Raw genomic sequence first — 17,997 nt, 5'->3', positions numbered from 1 at the left:
TAGAAAATGGAAAAAATGTAATATCATCAAAATGCCATTTAGTTAAAAGAAATATTGTTATGCAATAAATGAATAAAAAATCAAGCTATTAATAACATTTTTTTCTTACAAACAATAATTCTTTAAAAATATGGGAATTAATAATCCATTTGTTTTTTACAGGACAATGCCCCGTCGACTCTTTTATTTGGTTTAACCCCGCACCCACAGAAAAATGAATGGCTGCGAATTTGTCACTTTGTCAAATTGCAATATTTGCAGGTCTGTTCCGAATGGGTTTTCCCTCGCTCCGACTGTCATGATCGATGTTGTCTTTTATCAGAGTCCGAAACGCACATACACAGTAGCCACAACTTCAATGTATTGAAAATAATCACTGAAATGGCCAATAGCCGAAATGGCCAACTGCAATCGTATATGCATGAAAATGAAATGATGTAAAAAATACATACGCTATATATATAAAACCTCCAGCCGCAATTTTTATAGTGCCGATAAAATGGTAGTTTCCATTGCATGATAAAGGACGAAAAGGGGGCTACCCTGTAGTAAACAAAAAATTAAACATTTTTAAGACGGGAAAATCAAGCTTAACCCCTTGTAGCCCAGAAAACGGGTAAGTTTAAAGCTGCTACCTGCACTTTGGAGCCATTTGGAGTCTGGCTGCCAATATATGTGTCGGGTTAGCCCCGTCTGGTCAGATCCGGTGGTCAGCCACGCCCACCTCGTGCCACGCCCCCCCGCCCCTCCGCCCACTGGCACAGCATGCAACATAACTTCGTGCAGAAGCCACCGCAAATCAGTTTGGCCAGAGTCGCCTCGCCCAGATGACCCAAACCATTTGATTGATTGAAAGTCAGCCAAAGTTGGAATTGAGTTTGCTGCAAATAAACTGATGGAACGGGCTATTCCCTAGCCAGGCTAATTAGGTCACCAGTCTGGCTTGCTCATGGCCACCGCAGATACCCTGTAATTAAGGGAGTTTGAGAAAATCCCTAAGGTATTTCGGCAGGTATTTTGTATACTACATTTACAAGAATCTCTTTTTTTAAAGATGAAAGTGGAAGCCTCTTCTTCTATGGTTGTTACATCTAGCGTATTTTTAAATAAATATTTTCGGTTATTGAAAAATAAAACATATATAGATCAACACTCCTACTATTTAAAATAATTTCTTTAAGACCAGAAATAAGAGATACATTAGTAGCCCAAAAACTTGACCCATTCATTTGGTAACCCAAAAGTTACAGGGTGTCAGTTGCCGGCAGCAGCTGCCGCTTGATTCGCTCAAATAAATTACACTTGCCATGTATTAATTTAAGTCATAATTTCCCATTGGCAAATCCCTCGATGCACAACCGAAGTAAACCAAAAAAAAAAATGCAAAAAAAAACAATGCAAAAACTGAAAAGCAACTAAATGAAACAAAGAGCTCGAAAAGTTTCAGTCGAATGCCGGGCCAAACAGAACAACAACTGCAAAAAGGTCAACTAGTGCAAATAATGCAAATGTTTATACAAATTATTATGTGATTTTGCAGGGGGGTTTGAAGGCGGTTTTTTTCGGGCGAAGGGGTTGCAGAAAAAAGTTATACAGCTTTGGCCAGTTTTCGGCCATGTCCCTGGCCACGCGGCGGATACGTAATCATTTTCCTTTCGGGCATTAAAAAGTTGATTTTTATGCTGGCCAAAAACGCAAAACCCAACCAAACCGAAGCGAGAGACAGCCAGCACTTTCGTATTTAAACGTGATTTTAAATAACCGCAACAGATTTTGTGGTTTCATGTTGCATTTGCCGTTCGATAAGCGACAGCCCGACATTCCCGGGTGTACAGGGGTGGCTTAGGGTGGCCCAGGGTGGTCCAGGGTGGCTTAGGGTGGCCCAGGGTGGTCTCTGGCTGCCTGGCGAGTTGGTTTGATAAGGTCCCCGGTTACACAAACCGGTGGGGAACTGGCTGGATGCTGCGGTCAAGTGCATTTAAAATGCAAAATGCACGCATTTGCGGCGACACTGCCACGTTGGCGGGGCCTCCGCATCGGGATTACGTATTAAAAACGCCCAAATTCATAATTTTAAAATTGCAATTAAGTGTGCAAGTATTTTAAGCCCTCGATCCCTGGGGCAACTTTTTTCCCTGGTCCTATGAAAGGGTCAATAAATTGGTAGTTCGTCACGCTTTGCCTGATCAAATGGCAAAGCAAATAAATATGTTTGCCATTAGAAATTGTAAATTAGTTTAAAATTAAAGCCTTTTTATAACATTTTTTTAAACTGAATGATATGCAAATATGGGCAGAAAAATATACCAATATGTCTGAGTTTTTGCTACAACCGTAAATTTATAAATTTTTTTTTTACCATCCCGTACTCATAGAGATTAACACTTTATTATTGTTAATGTTATTACCTAATGTCCAAACACACGCACACTTTGGAACACACACAAACAGAGGCCGGTCTATACACATTTAGGGGGCATAAACAAACTGGTTTTATATACCCACCGATGTGGGTGTGGATTTAAAGTCTGTTCTTTGGGTGGGTTTTGCATAATGCCTGCCATAACACTCATGACAGTGTTGGATAACGGCTATCGATACTCGTATTATGTGTTCTGTGTATTCTGTATATTATTTTGATCTTCTCACGTTGCCGGGCCTAACTTAAAATATACAATAGTATTTGGTTTTGTGGATTACGTTAGTGGTTATGTCGGTAATTATGATTACTAGTCATCGCTATTTGTTTTTCTTTTTTTTTTTTGGTTTATTGTTATTGTACTTAGGCTACGCACACACAAAAAAAAATATTCAACCTCAGACTGCAATCAGGGTCTGATTGATTTTCCGGGGGAGACAAAAAAATGCACATTTAATGCTAATTGTCGTAATCGTAATCGCTATCCATATTATTCCTTTGTTTATTCTCTGCCTATTTATATATATATGTGTGTGTATTTCCAATCGCCAATTTGCTGCACTGATTCCTTTGTGATTCCTTCCCTAGCTCATCTTGAGCCTCGTCCTTCCCTTGCATCGTAGTCCTTCCCTTTCGAGTCCTTTCCCTCGGCATCGCCTTGTCTATATGTATGTTTAGTGGAAGCTCCTGTTGCACGCCGCTCGCTACTTACGTCATACGCTTACGATACGTTACGTTACGCCATCACGTGACTGAATTCTAGTTCTGTTTCCAACTGGTCGCTGAAAGGGGAAAGAAACCTTGATGTTTAACCAATTTTGGAAGAGTAATAAATAATAATGTAATAATAATAAGACAATGGGGTGAAATCACTTTGAAATGTTATTTAAGGTGCCTAAAAGTATGCAGTAAATTAAAGAATAGTAGCCTTTCTGAACTAATTCATTGAAATACTGCGCTTTAAATAGATTGTTGCCTACTTTTAGGAAGTCAATTTTAAAATATTCGCTTTGTTCTCATACATAGCCGGTTTTTATTGATTTAGAATATGAAAGTGATAAATTAGACAAGTTTTGTTAATTTAAAGAGTTGAAACTTTGGTTTTAATTTGAAATCCTCTTTCTTGAAACTAAAAAATAGTAAAAAGTAAATATTGCTAGAAGGCATTTAGTCATATCAAAAATTTTTTTTATTATTTTCTATCTATATTTAAATATTTTTAAATTAAAGCACGGAATTAAAAATATTTAGTCTTGAATATTATTATTTTGTACTCAACCAAAATATAATACTAAATTTTAGAATCAAAGTAATTAATTTGAACTGCTTAGTTTCTTTTAGCAGAGTAAATATTAATTGGTACCATATTTAAGGTAACATTTTATAGGCTTATTTACTAAACATAATAAGCTTACTAAAGTTAGAAATACAGAAAAAATAATTGATTTAAATGCATATGATTACGATAAAGTTATCTATTTTTAATGCCTATTTGAATTTGAATTTGAAATGTAAGCCTTTGAATTCTTCTAAACTGTTTTTCTCTGGGATATATTATATTACCACTATTATTTTACCTTTGTAGTAGACCTCGCGGTACATGGTGGGGCAGGCGGCCTTGCCGTTCGTCTTCGTCGTCTTGAAATCAATGTTGGTGCGGATGGGCCGGTGCAGGAGCGGCTGGGGCGGCCTGTAATTGTTGCCCAGGGGCGCCTTCGGGTGGTCGGGGCTGCCCTGCATCAGGCGGCGCAGGGCGTGCAACTAAAATAATATTAAAAATATTCACATTATAAATCATTGCCTTTACTTAGGAATAAGATACTATAATAATTATAATATAATTTAAATCATACAAAGTAAACACAAGCTATTAACAAATGAATTTAATATTTTAAGACCTGTTAAAGTTTCCCCAAAAATAGTTATTACTCGTATGGCTAGTATGGAAATTGGGTTGGCTACAGTGCGTATGAGTAATAAGATTTGAATAAAGATATATGCCTTGTAAGCTATGAACAATTTTCTTACTCTGAAGACGAAAGGCTAACTTCAAAAGTAACATTTTAAGCTTTGGTAAATTAGCATGATTAAATTACATTTATTACTCATACGACACGTGTGATAAGTATGTTGGCCATCGTGCGTATGAGTAATACGAAGAGTTTTGCCTGGCAACTTATGAAGACTTTTTTCGTTGAAGCCAAAAGGCAACCTATAAAAATAATATTTTAAGCGTAGTTATCTGCCATGATTTAATTATGATTATTAATTATATGATACGGTTAAAAGGTATGCAGCCAACAGTGCGTATGAGTAATGAGCTTGCAACTAATTAACATTTGGTCTTTCTTCACGCCAAAGAGCATCCCACAATAGTAACATTTAAGTCTTGGTAAATAACCAGGATTAAATTTCACTCCCTAAGTTGTTTTAATCCATTCCCTTTATGGCGATCACAATTTCTGTAGTGCCTTCACCCGCAACTCGACCAGCCTCATCGAGACACGGAAGTAGATCAACAATGGCTCGACAATAAGCCAATCCGCCGATGAAGATAAGCCGTAGAGCCCATCCATCCGTTTTAACGTGCATAATTATAAACTTTTGCGCAAACACACAACATCATCGATCCGCACTTGGCAAAAAACAAGCTTGACACAAATTGCTAATCCTAAAAATAAGCGCTCGCTGAACAAAAAACAGAAAAAAAAAAAAGAAAACCCTAAGGATACATATTCCCAACACACTCACACAGAGAGAAAAGCATCGATGAGACGACAGCAGCAACAGCAACAACAACGAGTCAATAACACTTAATCTACTCAATCTGTTTATCAATTGACTTCCGTCAAAATCGCTTTTCACGACAACGTGGCCGGGTTGATGTTGATTGAGGAGAGCGGGGGCTTCAGTGGGTTAAGGGCTCGGTACGGCATGGCAGGGGGTGGTGGGGGGTCCTCCCCGGATTGCCCGTTCAAGTGTGAATTAAGTTGGGTACACGTGTGTGTGTGTGTGTGTGTGTGTGGATGTCCCGAAAGTATGCAACACTAAATGGCACTCAAGGATTAAAGCCCGTTTCTGGCTGAATTGTGGTTTTAAAATGAAGTGGTTTTGTAACAAACATGGAGTTTAGGCTCAAAACATAAGATTGTCGAAGTCTGAATTTAAAAAGGGTTTTAAAAACCTTGTTTATAATATCTCTAGAGGTTTTAAATAATTTAAAAGGCGCCTAAAAATAGACTTCGAATTTATTCTTTCCACATTTGTTTATTAAATATATCATAGGATCCTTTTAGTCAGCTTAAGTATCTATTTTAGATCTTCAGATGTTGATTGAAGCAGGCCAGTATCTTTAGAGGTTTTAAAAGTGGTCTTGCAATTTATTCATTGACTTTCGTTTTACAAATTTCGTAGCATACTTTAAGGCATTTTAATTAACTATTTTAAACCTCTAGAAATGAAAGATAGCTTTTTTGAAAAAAAAAAATGAGTGTTGCCATCAAAGTCAGTTTAAGAACAGGTGTTAAAACCTTTAACACTGTGGATGCCATCATCTTCCGGCTTTCCGTCTGCGACAGAGCGCGAGTTAATGGGTTAATTGCAATTTCAGCTCATGTCGCGCAGCTTCCTGTGCTCTCTGTCCCGATTTCGCCCCCCTTGGCCCCACTGGTGTTACTTTAATTTGGTAAATTATGTTTTGCCAGCAAGGTGCTGTCTCTTTCTCTCCGCTCTCCTGCCGTCTCTTTCTCCGTGTGTGTGTGCGGTGCAGCCAGTAAATTACGTTGCCGGAGAATCGTGGACCGGAGTCCTCGTCCGCGTCCTCGTCCTCGTCCTCGAGCTCGAGCTCCATGGCTGCCACAAGTTGTAATCATGTGCCCATGGGTGCCATTGAGCTTGTTGAAGTTTTTATGAGTCTGCCTGCTGCAGTCGCGTGTGTGTGTTGGTGTCCCTCTTCCGCTTTTCCCTGCATTTCCCGCCTTCCCCGCCCTGTTTACATTGTTTACACGTATGCCGCTGGCCACCATTCAACCGCTCCAGAAACCCATTGAAACCACCCAGAAACTCTCGGGCCCTCAGAACCTCAGACCCCCAGACCCTCAACCACCCACAGACCACCGCTGGCGTCTTTATTACAGCGCTGCACTTAATAAACATTTGTGTTAAATTTTTTCTCCCCTGCCTTTTTTCAGCTGAATGTGTGTGTGTGCTCCTCGCGCTGCTCGCCATTCCTTTGAGTTATGGACACTATCCACTTTGTTGCTCCTCCAGCAGCAACTCAATTTAAAACTTAAATGAAATTAGCTAATAAAACAGAAGAAGCCGGGGAGCAACGGACATCGGAGCACTGTATACTAATTAACAAACATTAAGGTGCTCATCACTCAAAATGTTTGTTTTTTGCTTTTGTTTTTAGGAGTTTGGAGTGGGGTGAGGGGCAACTTGATGAATTCGCTTGGAAGAAATTATTTCGACGACTTTTTAATCTGTGCTGGGCAACCGCAAATGTGATATTAATAAGATGTAAGTATTTTAATATTTTAAATAAATATTATATACGATTTTTAAGTAATAACACCTTACTACGAGTATCAATATTACAAAATTATTAAGAAAAATAAATCTCCACATTAAAAACCGATTTATAAAGTTATAAATGAAATATTTACTGTTGATATAAACAATAAAATGAGTAAATACATATTTTGAAGTATTAATGGTAAGGTTTACACGAATATCATTATACTTTTCAGTATATTCCTAAATACCTGTTGCTTTGTGATGTAGATGGGCTTGTTGAGCACCACCCAAGTGACTGTTTCGTGGCAGGCTGGTGCCGTTGTTGATCCATCGTAGGTCATGTAGTGATCCGTATCGGGAAGCAGTCCCCGAATCGAGAGTCGTTTGACAAACGCCTCGTCGCCGCCATAGCGAATGCGCTCCAGCTGATCGGTGAGCATGCGCAGCTCCGGATTCGAGAGGTCTCCAAGCTATAAAGTGGAAGAAAGTTAAAATGCGAACTTCAGATATACAGAAATTAAAAAAGGATATGTATCCGTTAGAGCTTTGCAACCACTTTATATCAAAATTTACCAAAAAAAAAAACAAGGGTGTAAAAAATGTGAGAATTGGCAAACAATTTGTTTTCTTAGAATCATTTAGTAAATGACTGCGATTAATTATCTAGCTTGTTAGCTTTCAATAACAGTGCGCCTTTTAGATTTTTGACCATTTTTGACCAAGTTACAGCAAAAATGGTCAAAGAAAAAAAATCGGTTTTTCGCAAAAAAACTAAAATCCTTTTTTTCCACCCAAAAAAAATCAGTATTTTGGCCGAAACAAGAAAAGTAATAGCTCAAAAATCGAATATCATACCTTGTTGAACTCGTAACAAAATTTCCAATAAATTCACATTCACACCAGAAAAATTTAATTTTTGACCAATTTTCACAAAACTAGATGATACTACCCCTTGTAAAAAGAGTAAAAATTTGCGAAAATTTGTAGTTGATAGGATCAGACAGAAAATAAATGCGAATTATTATCTAGCTTGTTAGCTGTTCATAACAGTGCACCTTTTTGATTTTGGACAATTTTTGACCAAGTTACAGAAAAATGGTCTAAGAAAAGTATCGGTTTTTCGCAAAAAAACTAACATCCCTTTTCCACCCCAAAAAATCATTATTTTCGGCGAAAAAATAAAATTAATGGCCAACAAATGGAATGTCATACCTAGCTGAAATCGAAATTAAATTTCCAATCAATTGACATTCTCACTTAAAAATTTTATTTTTGACCATTTTTCGCCACAAATGTTTTTTGATATTTGAGACACTTATAAAAGTGTCCACAAGTATGCCGCAATATATTTTGAGATCTAAAGTTCCGTGCAATCATTCAGAAAGGTCTGATTCTATTTTTAGCAGCATACTTTTAGACACCTTTTAAAGTGATCTCAAGCCCGAAGTGTATTTACAAGTTCTCGATAAAAATCGCCTTAAATATAGCTCTTATCGTAGCCATTGTTTATTTATCGCTCATAATTTTTAGCCCCTTGGGGGATTACTTACCTGCAGCAGAATGGAGACGCCCACGATGCCCTGGGCGCGATTGAGGGCATCTGAGAAATTTGCATACAGCTGGGAATTGTAGCCGAATATTTGTATCTGGGGGAAAAACAGAGGGGAAATGAAGAGTCAGTAGGAGAAATATATATGGAGAGAGAGGCAGAGTGAGATATATGGTTGGGGTCTAGTGAGTTCTTCCCTTTTTTTCTTTTTGCCTGTCTGGCCTGCCTCCATTCTTTATTTCTTGTGTGCTGTGGCCAAAACTTTATTGTTGCTCAATTTAAGCCCAAATGCATACAGAGGCGGTGACAACCAACACAACAAGGGGGCGTGGCTGGGGTCAACGAAAGCTTTCGCCTTGTTTCGCATAAATTGCCCCAAAATAATCCCAACTATCAACAAAATGAACACAAATACAAACACAAACATTAGAACACGTGGGCAAAAGCACACACACACACACATTTGGAGTTTGGATAGAAGATCAAGCAACAGAATCAGCAAATATTTTGCTTTTAGCCAAGACACCAAAAGGGCCAAGATTTTTCCATCCCATCCACCCACAAACACACAGACACGTCTGCATTTGCACTTTTGTTTCATGTTGGCAACAAAACGCCTACAGATGAGGAAGAACCAAGGGAAAGGGGAGAAAGAAGATAGGAGAGGAGAAAGTAGTAGAAAGGGGAAAGGCGGGAGTCGGCACCACAAAATGAATACCAAGGCAAATGCTTAAAGCGAGGGTTGCACAAAAGATTTATCGGTTATCGAGAATGCTTAAAAAATAATCGTCGATTGTTGATCAGATCGTTATATTATATTATTCCTTTATAAGGTCATTTGAGAAATGCAGTTAGTTTTAATGTGGTTATCAATATATTTTCTAGGAACTACTTATATAGGAATTAATTTAAAGGTAATCTATTTTTAAAATATCTTAATTATTTCTTTGTTTGCATTACAATGGATTAGGTTTAGATTATACTCATTGTGTGTTGAAACGTATTAGCAAATCTCCTGCAGCCTTTGAAGCCAAATATTCCTTTGAGTTTACCTTTCAAGCATCCCCTGTGAGCTTGTGTAACATGTGTATATGGATTTTCGGGGGATTTGGGTGTGGGATATGTTTGTTTCACGACCCATGAGTATCTACACGTGTGTGTGTGTGTGAGGAGCGTAGGTGTGAGTGCATTCGCTGGTTGACCAGACCAGACGCACCGAGCGGAAGGAAATGCTGCAGACAATAGTAAAAATAATAATAATAATAGCAGAGAGCACATACTGATGGCCAGTGGGCATGGCCGTAGGCGCTGGGCAGTTAATAGTAGTAGTCCTGAAACCCCTTTACCCCCTTTTGCCCCCCCAAAGGCCCCTGCCACATGTCCTGTTCCGACTTTTAACTCTTCTTTTTCCCTGGGAATTGCACATACCAAAAGGAGAATGGCTGAAAAGAGCAAGGAAAGCGAGGAAATGAAGGGCGGCAGGCGGCGAGGCGTGCATTTAAATATTAAAAAACTACATGCTGCAATTTTAATGTGTGCCCAGCAAGGCAAATAAAAATTAAATTAAATTAAAATTTCCCCAAAAGTTCCTTTTCCCCGAGTGTTTGGTGAAGTTGCAATTGCCGGAGCAGCGGAAAACGGGGTGGCAAAAATGGCAACTAATGCAAATAGAACAGAAGTTTCTATCAAAAATGAAGAGCTCGGTGGGTACAGTGCATTTCGCAAGTAACTGCAGCTTCCAAAATAAGAAATTAAGTCTTTAAGGTTTTTAAATCACTTTTTATGGTGTCTAAAAGTAGGCAAGAAAATATTTTAAATTCTATATACGTGATTTCAGAATAAACTAGTTTTAATCTACAAACATTTAAGCATATACCACTTTCAATTGGGTTTAAATAAGTAATCAAGAAAAAGATCTGATTTATTGACCTTTGTGTTATAATGTACTTAGTATATCGTTTTATGAAATTGATTATTTCACCAAATCATCATCATCAATTGCGAAACGCACTGTCCCAGCGTATATGTACATATACTTAAGTATATTTGGGAATGCTGATGCAAATGAAATTTTGACGAGACCATGGCACACTGAAGATGGGAAGGTCCTTATGGCACCCTTCAGTTTCCTACCGATGAACTGGCCACGTCCCGAGCTTCAAACAAAATAGCTTCCTGCTCAGACACCCAAAAATTGGAGCAGATTCTGGGTGTTAACTGCATGAGAAAACCGAACAACTAAACAGCCAAGCAGCTTTGCCACTTGAACAACAGATGGTGCACTTTTTGTTGGTAATTAAAAATTTAGAAGAAAAAACTAGTTGCGAAACTATGAAAGTTGGAGTGGACGATGTAGGTTGAACCACCTTTGAATAAGCAAATATTAAACAATGCATTTTTGGCAAAACATAATATAAAGATGTGTAAAAGTCGGCAGTTAAAAACATATTTTATTGCATACTTTTAGAGACCTCTTCGAAAAAACCCCCAAGTCTAGCAATCAAGTAAACTTTAACCCGTAAATAGACAGATTTAATGCTATCGAATTAAAACCCATTACTTTTGGTCCAATGGCACCTAAATCAAATTAAACTCCTCCCTTCCAAAGGCAACCTATAAATTGAATTTCGCAATACATAAACCACTCTCAGCCTGCTCAATTTCGTATGCCTTCACACCTTGGGCCTAATATCTATGAAATTGAATCATAAAGGCAATGAACTACCCCCTCTTTTCTTTTTGTGTGCCTAATGGCAAAAACAACAATGGATTGGAGCTGTGGGGGAGGAAAATTATACAATATTTGACCGCAAACTAAAATGTTATATTTCCGTTTCATTAAACAGCCAAAGCCTGTGGCAAAGCAAATAAATACAAGGCAGTGTGTCTGCGAGGCAACAACAACGATACATGGATAAAGACAGCAACAACAATAAATGAAACAACAGCAACAACAATAAAAACAAGAGCAACAACAAGGGCAAATAGTGTAAGTACCAGCAAATAGCCGGACAACAAGCCGGCCAAAACGCAAAGAGCCAAAAGCCTAAGCGGTGTTAGGGGAACCCCTTCCCTACCCCTTCCATATACCTTCCTTTCCCCTTCCTTAGCCATTCCCATTCCCATTCCCCCTAGTGTTTGTTTGAACAAAGCAAGCTCCTCTGGCATATTTCTTGGCCAACACAGACAAACATAAACACATACAGCCAAAGAGGAAAGGCTGGCCCAAACACACACAGATAGACACACGCAGAGCAAAGGCAACTTAATCAGATCAATTACACATGTTTTCACTGCATGGATTCCACAGACCGGAGAGCCCAGAGCCCCAGACTCAGGCCTAGTCTGTAGTCCTGTGTAGTCCGTACTCCGGTCCGTAGTCCTTGGACGGGGGTTCCCCCTGGTTAAACCCCACAGCAGGAGCAGGAGTCAAAGCGACCAACGCGACGCCAGCTGGTGAAACTTTGCCTGGTCGGGACAGTGGGTCCTTCTGCCTCATAGACCCCACCATACAGTCAATAAGCAGGCCCTGACAGTGGGGTAGTTCAGAGAAACTAAGGGTAAAAAATAATAAATTATAAAAGAAGTCCAAACAAATAAAAAATGAAGAAGCAAATAATAAAAATACCTTATACTCATTCGTTAATTAATAAAATTTATATGGGAATATACCACATAAATCATATTTGTATGTAAAAATTCAATAAATAAGTACATAACATTTTCTTCAATAAAAGCCTTCTTAAATTTGGCCTTATCTAGTTTAGTAACCCTGTATTTTTCATGGCTTTACGCTATTTTTAACTATAGCTACAAAAACTGTTCTAAATCAATTATCATGGCAATAACCCCATAAAATTATTCTGTAATCAATGCAGATAACCATTTTCATGGCTCATTCTCAGTGCAAAGATAAGGTGCTAATAATTTGTGGCTTGTTCTTAACCTATATGATTTCTGTGATTTGTAATAAATGCAGATAACAAGGTTTACATTTTACCTATATTACAAGTATTAAATTTATGACTAAATATATATACCAAATGAAAATAAAGGTATTCGTTTTACGAGTTTTAAAAATATAGTTTGGTATTTTTTATGATTATATATATATTTAAAAATTTTTGGGATTTAATCAATAGCTATAAATATTCAAAGTATTCTGTATGTAGCAATTGAAGTTGTTTTAAAATAAAGTTAATTGATCTTAAAGTTTACAATAAGCTTTTACATTTTTAAACATTTTATTTATAAACATTCCAAAGATTCTTGATATTTAGCATAGTCGATTTAAATAGTCAACTTTGCCATTCGAAATCACCCACTGTGCACAAATATTTTTCCTAGCAGAGGTAACAGTGGGCTTATTGGTTTGGCCGGGGCATGTTGATGGAGGTGGAATGTGGAAGGACGAAGGACGAAGGCGGAAGGATTCAGGAGTCGGGACGAGGGGGGCAGCATTCTTGGCCCTTCAGCCGCTTGACTTGGCTTTCGTGCTGCACTGACCGGGCACGATAATATTGGCCATGGCCAGCAGGAAGGCAGGCTGGGAGCTGGGAGCTTGGTGGTTTAGGCCGAGAACATGGCCTCATGTCAACACTTTGCCGCCTATGTCTGGTCTGCTCCCCTTCCGATCCCCCCTCCTCCTTTCTCCTTTCTCCCGTTGGTCTGTGTCAGTTTTCTAGACAAATGAAGCAAATTAGCTTAACAACGCACTGGGGACATTGTCAAGCACGCACACACACACCACCAACAGGAGAAAGCCGAGGAAATCAAGAGGAAGGAGCCGATTTACCGGACCCAGATCGCTCCATTTCTGGCCGCAGTTTGTCATGGTTGTCTGGACAACCTTCGCCTCCTCCTCCTCCTCGAGCACTTCCCGATGCACTTGTAGCACTTTCGGCTAATTATACCCCAGCACTAAGCGACTGAAAAACAGAGAAATGAGCAGGCGAATGCGATTTGCTGGCGTTTTGAAAACGCGACCAAATGGAAACGCTGAGAGGGCAAAGGCAGTCCTTAAGGATAACAAAGGAACTCTAGATGGCTGGCTATAGATTGTAAGGCACGGGCAAGGAGCATACTGACTTAAATCACACAGAACCGAATGGTGCAAGATGACTAAAGGTATGCAGCGAAATATTCACAACTTTCGTTTTTTCACTGCATACTTTTAGACACCTTTATAAAAGTTTAAGAAAAACTACATTTTAACCAATAAATGATAAATATAGTACAAAATATTTTGGTAATATACATGGGCCTAAAAGTAAACACAAATTCTGAAAATATAAGGACCTTTTCAAGATCATTTGCATTGTAAGAAAGAATTAAAAACAGTTTAAGGTTCCAGTTAATAGCCAGTTTAATTTTAACTACCTTTAAACTGTCATCAAACACGAGCTGAAACTACCGCCTTATTAGTCGCCTCCAGATGACCCAACTAGACGTTTAAGCCACTTGCAAAATTCTCCTGGCCAGACGCTTTGAACGCCGTCTTGGTAAACTCGCCATAGAGCACCCGACTTACCTGGCATCATAATCCAATCAAGAACTTCACCGAACTCATTAACCGCCCGCTGAAAATCCACTCAGTTCCCCATTAACGACTTAGTAGCGTTTTAAAAGGTGGAAAAAACGTGCTTTAATCGCTGCCTGCTCGCCCGCCTGCTGTTGGTTATCCTTTAAACGGATTTTCCGAAAAGGGGTTGTGTACAGCGACATTTTCCGGGGAAATTGGCGGGCAGGGGCGAGGCGGGGAGGGGGGGGACCTGCTAAAATTACAGCACGACCTCATTAGCAGCAAATATTTTGGCGTTCGTTCGTGCTCAGTCACTCAGGCACACAGATAGAGATACAGATACATTTGTATATTTAAGTACTTCATGGTTAGCGCGTAAATTAATGGTTAAGCCATCGCCGGTTGTTGGTCGTTTTGGGCCAGTGTTGTTGCCAGTGGTTGCCAACCGCAGGCGGTGGGGGGTTTAAGGAGGTTAAGGGGGTAAATCTGACCATAACGAAGGGGGTTAACCCATTGGATGGCCCGCCGATGGGCACGTGACTGCCGGATGGCAGTTTATCTGTTAAAATCGCCCCCACCGCCTACGCCCTTGGCGATAGTTGGCCTCACGAAGCCATCGCTAATCACAGAGCTCAACCACCCCCCCCCCCCCCACTACTTAACCCCCTTAAAACCAAACCCCTGGTGATTAAATTTTAGCCACAAGACAAGTGCTAAATTACCGCGGCCCAAAACAAATCAAAATCAGGCAACTGTGCATTGCAAATAGAAATAACGCATAGCTGCGCGGATTACCCCCCTGCCCCTGGAAAAGCTTGCCCCCCTTGGCAATCACCTTTCAGGTGTGAGTGTGCGCCACTGGCATCCAATGACAACAGGCTACCGAAATCCAAGACACGGCTGCAATCTTGTGCGGATTTCATGGGGATTAATTAAAATTGCCAATTACGAATTCATTAAGGCAGATCAAATTCCGAGGCGGGGCCCATTAAGGCGGCTCTCGTTACGGCCGGAAAATGCCCTATATTGGCCGGAGACAGCCGGCTTCCGGGTAACGGGAATTGGAACTGAAACTGAAACTGGAACCGGGATTCGGATCCCCTGCCTGTCCTGGCCACATTTTTCCAATGAGTTGATTGGGCCAATTTCGAATATTGTCTATATTTTCGGACAGGGTTTTTGGTTATTCAACCATTTCGGCCTTGAGTTGTTAAAGCTTTTTTGAAAACATGAGGTATTTTTAATAACTGGTATTAAACCTCTTAAAAATTACTCAAAGGTCAAAACTTATTTTATTTTAGTCTTAGAAAAGCAATTGTTTAGACTTGAACTGTTAAACAATCTATTATAATATTTGTTTATAATGGAATATTCAGCTTGCTTTAAGACTAAATATTTATGTATAACGGAATAGGATCTCGATGCACTGCATCCCGACCTAGTTAGTGATAATGATATAACCATATACCTTCTGCTATCACTATACAAGCAACAACACAAACACACTATCCATGGAATCTTCCGGTCAACTAAAATATTGGCTGACCATAGCATCTAGGTCGTACATTTTAAGCTAGAACTAATTGGGAATTATAAGTACCCAAGGAGGGGGTAGTTCATAAATGATTTCCTCGATGACGTGGCCTTTTGTAAATTACATTAATTATACATTTGTATTATATAAATATATAATAAATATATTTTATATATAACAGCCTCTTATAAAATTTGATTTTTCAATCAGTCAGAAATCAGCATTGTTTATTTTTAGATTTTCCTTTTTTTCAGATCTGTTGCCTCGTTTAAAAACAGTTTTTAAGTGGGTCCCAGTCGCAGTCGCAGTCTCAATCTCAATATTGGATTCCGTCTCCCATTTCAGTTTGGCAATTGTTTGTCACTTTGGGCTTAAACCGAGAAGGCAGACTGGCAGAATGCGTTTTAATCACCCGATTGTTGGCACAAATCGGAAGGACGAATCGGGAGGGCTGGGCGGTAAATTGTCGGGATGTTCTCGAGGTCCCGAGGTTTCGAGGCGGGGAAATTGGAGTCTGCGAGTCCCAGAGTCAGGCAGAGTCGAAGTAATTTAACCGAAATACACGGCATACTTTGTCATTCGCGGAAGCGGACCAGAGCTTCACCCCTGGGCGGGTTTCTAATTAATTTGCGTTGACATTGGCGGCAACTCGGCAGTCGGCAGTCGGCGGTTAAAGGTTGCGAGTCACCAACTGCTGACATGCAACAGATTTATAACGTTATTTGTTTGTCGTCTGCAGTCGGCAGTCTGCAGTTTGTTGTGGCAGCTGCGGCTCACTTTTTGATTGCCTGGCAGCAAAAAGGAAAAGCAGTGGAAAATCACTGGGGGGAAGTGCAGACAAAAGCGCCGCACGAGCAAAGCGAGAATGGAAATGGAAATGGAAATGCGACTTGGGAATGAAAATGAAAACTGTGTCGCACATCACTCAGGGAAACTCAACTCAACCCGTCTCAACTCAACTCAACTCATCTCAATTCAGCTCAACTCGAGTCAAGTCAAGTGGCCAAGGACCAAGGACTGAGGACCAGACAGACGCACGACAGGATTAACCCTCGGGGAGCGGAGGACCCTTTTGCCAGTGAGGAGTTCTTAAAAAAGCGCCAAGGAGGGTTCTTGATTTCGGGAATTTGCCCTGTGAAGGCGAGCCACTCTTGCTGAGCGATAGCAGAAAAGAAAACGACTAAAAACCCATTATTAGCACCAACTTAAAAACGAGAGAAGTTAAATAGGAAATTTTAGCCTAGCCAACTCTGCATTCCCTAAAACAGCTAACCCACCTGAAAAATGGTGACCCCAATTTGAACCTTTAAAGTCCAGATCTTAACTAATCGGAAACAAATCTTATCAATCTTAACAAATCAAACTAATCTACAATCTAATTTTACTTATCTAATTATCCATTTTTCAAAAAATTGTGATATTTAAAAAAAAAGGTGACCCCAATCTTCACTTCTTGAACACAATACATCGTTCTAGAGACATCAAAAACCAAGCTCAAAGTTACGAATCTCTAAAAGTTGGTGGCTAAATATCTGCATTAAATATTAAATAATGGTGTCTTCTTGTAAAGAAGTGTAAGATTTAAAGAAAGTGACCCAACCTTTATTTTTGACCACCTAACTTTGTTTAACATTATTCGTTTGTGGTCTTAATCCCCAATAATCCTCATTAAATATTTTCAGATTAGCCAATTGCCCTTTGAAGATGACAAATCAGAGAGATGGCCACTAAAAGTGTTACAAAGTGCCACATACAAGGTGTTGGGCCCATAAATTGTCGATTTAAATCGCTCAATCTGGTGGCAAGACGAAAGTTATGGGTTCATTAACACTAGACACTAACTAATTTGCAGCAGCAACAGCTGGGCCTTTAATTAATGAACATCTGGCCAGAGGAATTTGTCAGAGATTAGGGATTCCGGCCACATCCTCAGAAGTCATTGAGTCAATGGCTGGCACTAGCAGTTAGTTATAAGTCCCGGGCAATAAATAACCAGCTAAGACGGTGGCAAGCCAAAATCCTTTGTTGAGAGTCGCGGGTATTTACATATTTTTAATAACGTGCTCGCAAATCAACTGAAGCGAGCCTGTGTGTGAACTTGACATCAAAATGAACAAAACACGGACCCGGCGAGGTTAAATCATATTTGACAAACAGCAAACAAACAAGGGGCGAGAGCACGCATGTGTACATTCCGGAAAATGCAGGGGAAAACTGTGGGGCGGGGCTGTGGGCGGTGGGTGGTGGTAGGTGGGGTGGAAAACAGACAAGGTGTCTGAGCGAGTCGCAACAACGCCTGCCATATGACACATAAATATGTCCCTCCTGCCTCCCGAAAACAATGTACAAATAAAACAATACAAAGTCATCAGCCATCAGGAGCAGGCTGAGAAAGTCTGCAGGAAGACGCTTTATTATATCATTCACTCCGAAGGAATGAAACTTCAGTTTAAGTT

The 17,997-nt window shown here is 39.7% G+C and overlaps 1 protein-coding gene across 1 annotated transcript in view; it reads right to left on the bottom strand.

Moving 5' to 3' along the window:
- Nucleotides 1-30: 30 nt before the first annotated feature.
- Nucleotides 31-17,997, bottom strand: part of LOC119557881 (carbonic anhydrase-related protein 10) — a 76,856-nt gene continuing 58,889 nt past the window's right edge. Inside the window, exons 6-9 of the mRNA XM_037870881.1 lie at nucleotides 8,488-8,583; nucleotides 7,186-7,407; nucleotides 3,997-4,180; nucleotides 31-3,201 (exon numbers count right to left, since the gene is read on the bottom strand). Of these exons, the coding sequence (XP_037726809.1) occupies nucleotides 3,179-3,201; nucleotides 3,997-4,180; nucleotides 7,186-7,407; nucleotides 8,488-8,583 (525 nt within the window). The 3' untranslated portion in view covers nucleotides 31-3,178. The remainder of the gene's footprint in view (nucleotides 3,202-3,996; nucleotides 4,181-7,185; nucleotides 7,408-8,487; nucleotides 8,584-17,997) is intronic.

This window comes from Drosophila subpulchrella, chromosome X (assembly GCF_014743375.2).
Source record: "Drosophila subpulchrella strain 33 F10 #4 breed RU33 chromosome X, RU_Dsub_v1.1 Primary Assembly, whole genome shotgun sequence".
Lineage (NCBI taxonomy): Eukaryota > Metazoa > Arthropoda > Insecta > Diptera > Drosophilidae > Drosophila > Drosophila subpulchrella.
Note: the sequence above shows the minus strand (reverse complement) of the source record. Positions and strands in the feature narration are given on the sequence as shown.